Source organism: Pempheris klunzingeri, chromosome 12 (genome assembly GCF_042242105.1).
Source record: "Pempheris klunzingeri isolate RE-2024b chromosome 12, fPemKlu1.hap1, whole genome shotgun sequence".
Taxonomy (NCBI): Eukaryota; Metazoa; Chordata; class Actinopteri; order Acropomatiformes; family Pempheridae; genus Pempheris; species Pempheris klunzingeri.
Genome location: NC_092023.1, coordinates 23,173,971 through 23,179,970, shown reverse-complemented (window position 1 = coordinate 23,179,970; position 6,000 = coordinate 23,173,971). Strand labels below are relative to the sequence as shown.

Below are 6,000 nucleotides of genomic sequence, written 5' to 3'. Positions count from 1 at the left end.
TCACATACACTGTCCCACACAGCTTGACTTGGCTTTTCCTCACACATCCTATTGTCCAATAACCTGCAGATAAGCACTGGTGGTCGGATACAAGAACTACAAAGATTGTTGCTGCCTCTACTTATAGTGTAGAGTGTAGTGTAGTGTACTTATGTCTTATCCATCATTGTTTTAACTTGATCATGGCTGTGGACTGATACCCGGTGACCCTGTGAAAAGTGACAATGATATGGTCCAATATTCTGCACCACTACTTCGTACTGAGCAGGCTCTTGCTTGATATGACGCATTCATAGATTGATGACAGAAAAATGTTTTTGTTGTTCTGCATTGTCTTTCAGAGGCTGCAGTGACCATGACAAGGTGCAAAGCAAGAAGAGTGGGAGGACGGTCAAAAAGAAGGCAACATCAGTAAATCTGTATGTCTGCACACTCATCAAGAAGCTCTGTGGCTTCACACACACACACACACACACACACACACACACACACAAGCTCACCCAGCCACTCATTCAAACATGCACTCACTCACTCACTCATTGACTAAAACTCCAGTGTCTCTTGGAACTCCAGTTTTAATGGCCTTTGTCATTTATTATCATCATCATTATTATTAGTAGTGGTAGTAATGCAGTAAGATTCTTTAATGCCATTAAATACAGGACAGGATTCAAATACAGTCTCCATACTGTAAATGTACAGTCATTTACTGATGAAACTATGACCAGTTTTGTGTTGTAAATTGAGAAGAATACAGTGATAAAGTGCACATTTATTTCTAGACACACACTGTCATTCTAAAATACAGTACAAGTGTACAGACCTTTGCAGGCAAAGCTGCTGCCAGTTAATTACTGCTTTTTTACAGTATTTTATATCTGTTTAATTAATCAGGTGATCAAGAATCTCCAGTGGACATTGAATTCTGAGCAAAATCCAGGACAAATTTCAACTGTTTATTCTGACAAGAACGTGAAGTCTTCGTGAATATACGTTAATATTTATTAGCTGAGAAAGTTCCCTCCTCCTCTGTCAGTCTCCTCTGTTTACAACACCTTCTGTTAGAGTCTTCTGTTAAACAGCAGACACTTGTTAAGTCAAAATGTGACAGATTGGTGAGTTCCAGTCTCCTTAGTAAATGACCAGAGGGCAAAGCTGAAGGACATGCATTTTCATTACTTGTTGACCCTTTATTGACCCTGTGGACAGGAAACATCCCAAATCTGCTATGTTCAACTTGGCTTTCATTAGACTAAGCCAAAATAAAGTGCTAATGGACTAGATGTTAGTTCTCTGCATACCAAATGACTAATTTGACTGTCGTAGAAAATCATGAGCAGGCAGTGTTTAACAGATGCTAATGAGTCTTCTGTTAGAAAAGGTTGCTCAGTCATTCGTTATGTGTTGAAAGGGAAACGGGACGTGCTTGCTCGGGCTGTTCTCTGCTGCTGTGAAGTGTGTGGATTTGAGAGACGAGACATCTGCTTGGTGTAAATGCTGCAGCGGTTTCATATGAGCTCTCCACAAATGAACTTACTGGATCATTTCTTTTTTAACTGAGGTGTAATGCAGGTTTAGGTGTATTTAGGTGTACCAGGTTACCAAACAGTGTTGGCCAGGTCCATACTGGTATGTGGAGGTCCTGCTAGAACAGGTTTACATGGTTTACTGTGTTCCTCCTCCAGACACGGCCGCTGCAGCTGTTTCCAGAGCCTGAACACTCTGTTTAAAAAGAGCAGAATAATCTCCCACCTCCTCCATCTTTTTTTAAGCATTAGGGAGGAAACAACAATGGAGGACAGCCAGGTGGACTCAGGTTTAGAGTAGGCAGGGACAGTCAGCCTGCTGAATGTTGAAAAGACATTAAAAAGTGCATTTTACATAATATGGGACCTTCAATATTGTTTGTTGGATGAGGTGTGCGGGGCCTTTCATTAAGTGTCTGCTTTTTAACAACACTATCCACATACAGGAACTGAATGACTTAAAGACTGACAATGAGCTTAACAGCAGTTTGGTGTCAGAGTTTCTATTATTACTAATTGATTCAGAAATAGCAGAGTGAATGACAGTGATCACCATGATCACCGTCTCACAGCACTGCGCTGGGTCCAAAAACACAACCTGAAAACCAAAGCTGACCGCCTGCTCGCTGTATGTGCGCTGCAGCTGTAGCTGGTGAAAAGACAGGTTACCTGCGTGGTGGAGCCAAAGCGTGGGCCACATACAGGCACCAGTAGTCAACTAGGAGACCTGCCTTAAGGCAGAGCTGAAGAGGACTTGCAGCCATTGGGAGGGACACAGGTGGGGTCCACCTGTCCACTGTCTGTCTGGGGGGGTCAACTCAGAGTGGATGGTTTGGGAGGATCCACTCGCAGGACCTTTCCCAGGTCACCATGGTAACGTGTTACTTTGACATGGTAAATGAAATATTACTACTACTGAGCAATGACGGATAATATTTGTTACAGTAGGCGTAGCTTTGGCCTTACTTTTGTAACGCGCTACATTACCAGTGTATGGAGGAATGTTTGGTGCTTTGATAGCAACTGGCTGTGTGTGATTTAAAGTGTTTTAGTGAATGGTGTCAGTCTGGATCTGTGACTAAAGGCTCGTTCTCTAGATGACATACTTTATATTACATTTCCAGAAACGTTGTTACTTCCAGCAATGTTTGTATTTCTCTTATGTGACCATGTAAAAATGAACATTAGTTCAATAAATACAGCTCAACAAAGTTAAATTTTTTTTTTCAAAATAACTTAAAATGAAAACTGCATTGGCAAATGTAGAACAGAACAGAGAAAAAAATCATACCTTGTAGTACACACCGCTGCTGTACACATGCACGTGTAGAGTATTCCAAGAATAAATACAGATTCATGTCAGATTAGCCAGCTTGTAAGCACAATATCAGCTCCCAGCTGCCTGACACTGAATGTTCTGCTACAGACCTGTTTAGTTCTGTTTTAGCAAACAGAAATACATTTAGTGACACGGATGTCATTAATGGTTCTAGTCATAACGAGTAATGATTGACTAGTGCTTTTGATTCACATGCGAACTTGGAATGTTAATAAAACAAATGAAATGTTGGATGCACAAATTCACTTCTATAAGACACATCATTCCTTTAAGGAATTAGTTTTTTCTCCATTCCTGACTCCAGCCCTTCACTGACTCTGGCCTGCATGAGATCATTTCCAGGTGACCTCAGTGTATTTGGTGCAGTGCAGCGCTATCTAACTGAGCCCAGTAGAAGTCTTCATGGATCCACTCAGTTCTGAATTGAACTGACGTGTGTTTTTTTTCAGCTGTGAACATCCGTTTGTGAGATCAGAATGAAAGAGGAAGAAGAAGCTACTTGTATGAAGATGTGCAAGAAAAAGGCACATACTGCAGTTTGGGCAAACATCAAAACTGCAGCAGCTGTGGACTAATCACTCATCATGGTTCCAATCGTGTTATGACACAACTGTGATGTTGGGGACACTTGGCATTGGTTCACACTGTGACAGTAATAAACAATGTCCTTTAGATCTGAGCAGCTCGCTGGAGTCCAGGAACACGGATCATCAGCAGCAGGCTTGATTCTTACCAACACACACCCCTCTGCCACCAGTCCTGAGGCCAGTTGGACTCTGTCACTCAGTGTTCTTCTCCACCATTAGTTCTTGTAGGGTTTGTTGATGACCTTGTCAATCCATCGCAGGAACCTGCTAACACGCGTGTAGGCACCGGGGAAAGAGGGGTCACCGCAGCCGTGACCCCAGGAGATGACTCCTGTCAGCACCCAACGCCCCCCCTCCCCCTGGCAAACCAGTGGACCCCCGCTGTCACCCTGGCAACTGTCCACACGGTGGCGCTCTGAGAGGCTCCCGGCGCAAAGCATGCGGCTGGTGAAACGGGTGCCATATCGCTTCTTACACTTCCAGGCTGGAAGCAGGGGGACCCAGGCCTGCAGCAGAGTCCGGGAGTACTCCGAGTCTGACGGCAGGAAGCAGACGGGACAAAACACAAGACTGGTGATGCTGCCTCCACATGGATCCAGGCTAAACACTAACAAGCAGGACTGCTTGTCGATGGAATGGCAAAAAGGCATGACCATATGTTGCTATGGCGATGTCTTGATGTATGCATTGCATTATTATAATATAGTATTATAGAGAACACTCTGCATTCTTGCATGTTTGGTCCTTGTGTGAGGGAGCTATGTAACATCTGCTTGTAATGCCGTTGTGGATGACTGCAATAATGTCAGATATTTGGACAGCAATGCCGTCTACAGTTCCAGCTGCTAAAAGATGATACCTGGTTCAGTGTCTACCGTCTGCCTGAGTCCAGGTGAACGCAGCATCAGTGCACTCATACCTGTGATGCCCCTGAAGAACTAGACATGAGCTGTGGGTATATGCATGCTGTTAAAGGTATGTTTGCTGATAGCCAAACACTTCATAAAACAAACAAAACATTTTCTTTTAGTTTTACTTGCCTGGTTTGGAGACATTTATTCCTTATATATATATAAATCTATATGTATTGTCACTAACAGTATAATATAGCTGGGATGAATGCAATGCTTTTGTCACCAAGTGCTCGCAGCATCTCAAAGGTCCTGTCCTGCCTTTGACCCCAGAGACCAGGGTCTTATGTACTGCCTGTTGGCTTTGTGCTCATCAGACAGTTAAATACTGACTGGTCAGTGTTTTCTGTCTGTGGTTTCAGTCAGTGTTGATTTTTATGGTTTTAAATGTTTAGACAGACAGACAGACAGACAACAGGAAGTGACATTCACCAGTCAGTTGATGACTTTGAGGACACTGCGAACTACAGTTACCTGTGATGCCCCATCCGGTGATTACACAGGCAGCAGGTCTCTTCTCCCACTTGTTCCCTGGCTCTGGCAGACACACTGCACCAGTGTGGGGGTTGAATGCCACACAGTTGCCCTCTGTGCCTCTGAGCCGCAGCAGAGCGATGTCGTGCTCCCATCCCTGACTGTGGTACTTTCTGTGGATCACAATGCGTTCAGGGGACAAGGTGCGCTCAAAGTCATCCTGCTCCTCGGTGTGGTAATCACCCAAGCGCAGCACGTAGCGGCTCGGGTCTCTGCCAAATCTGGAAGGGCAAAGACAAACTGGAAATAATGATCTTAATAAATGCATATAGTTTCATGTGCAGCCCATAATGAATAGCACACACAGTAGTGTTACTGCAGCTCAGGAGGAAAGTACACAACATTTAAACACCATCGAATGGAACAGAAAAAAAGATGAAAATAAATAATAGAACACTGCCTAAACGTAAAGGTAATTACTTAAACATGATTACAAATCCAATCTTCTCATTTCCATCATTTGAGTGACTCTCAGACCTGACTACCTATTTGATTGTGTGTGTGTGAAATTTACCAAGAAAAATCACAAGTTTCAAAATAAAACACAACGAAAGACATTTAACGGTTTGCAGAGTGGGCAGATCATAAATCCTGCCAAGATTTGTGGTATCAGAAACATAAATGTTACAGTGGCATCACTCATACAGAGACTGTGTGACACCAGCTGGAGGGAAGCATCATGTTTCTGACCGGCGTAATGTTTCCAATGATAACCACTAGAGGGAGCTGTCTCCCACCTCTTGAAGCAGTGGGCAGCAGTGATGACCCAGCAGGGGTTGATGAGCGACGCTCCACACAGAGGATGGTTGCCTTTAGACTGAGACTTAAGCCAGAGAGACACCTGCCAGGGCCACTCACCCCTGAAATCACATACACAGAGGTCTCATAATTCCACTGACTGGTCTGGACAACCGAGCACACACACACACACACACACACACACACACACACACCTATTTCTGTATACATACAGTACAGTGAAGTAGTTATTCTCTGTCAGTATTTCTACTGTAATAACAGCTGTGTTGGCGTTCCATGGCTGAACAGGAGACGGTGAATCAAACTAAGCTCTGATATTTCTGTGTGTCATTTACATACATTCC

The 6,000-nt window shown here is 43.7% G+C and overlaps 1 protein-coding gene across 1 annotated transcript in view; it reads right to left on the bottom strand.

The window, feature by feature from the left end:
• Nucleotides 1-943: 943 nt before the first annotated feature.
• Nucleotides 944-6,000, bottom strand: part of LOC139210683 (neurotrypsin) — a 19,189-nt gene continuing 14,132 nt past the window's right edge. The window contains exons 12-14 of the mRNA XM_070840791.1: nucleotides 5,635-5,757; nucleotides 4,838-5,118; nucleotides 944-3,987 (exon numbers count right to left, since the gene is read on the bottom strand). Coding sequence (XP_070696892.1) covers nucleotides 3,668-3,987; nucleotides 4,838-5,118; nucleotides 5,635-5,757 — 724 coding nt within the window. The 3' untranslated portion in view covers nucleotides 944-3,667. The remainder of the gene's footprint in view (nucleotides 3,988-4,837; nucleotides 5,119-5,634; nucleotides 5,758-6,000) is intronic.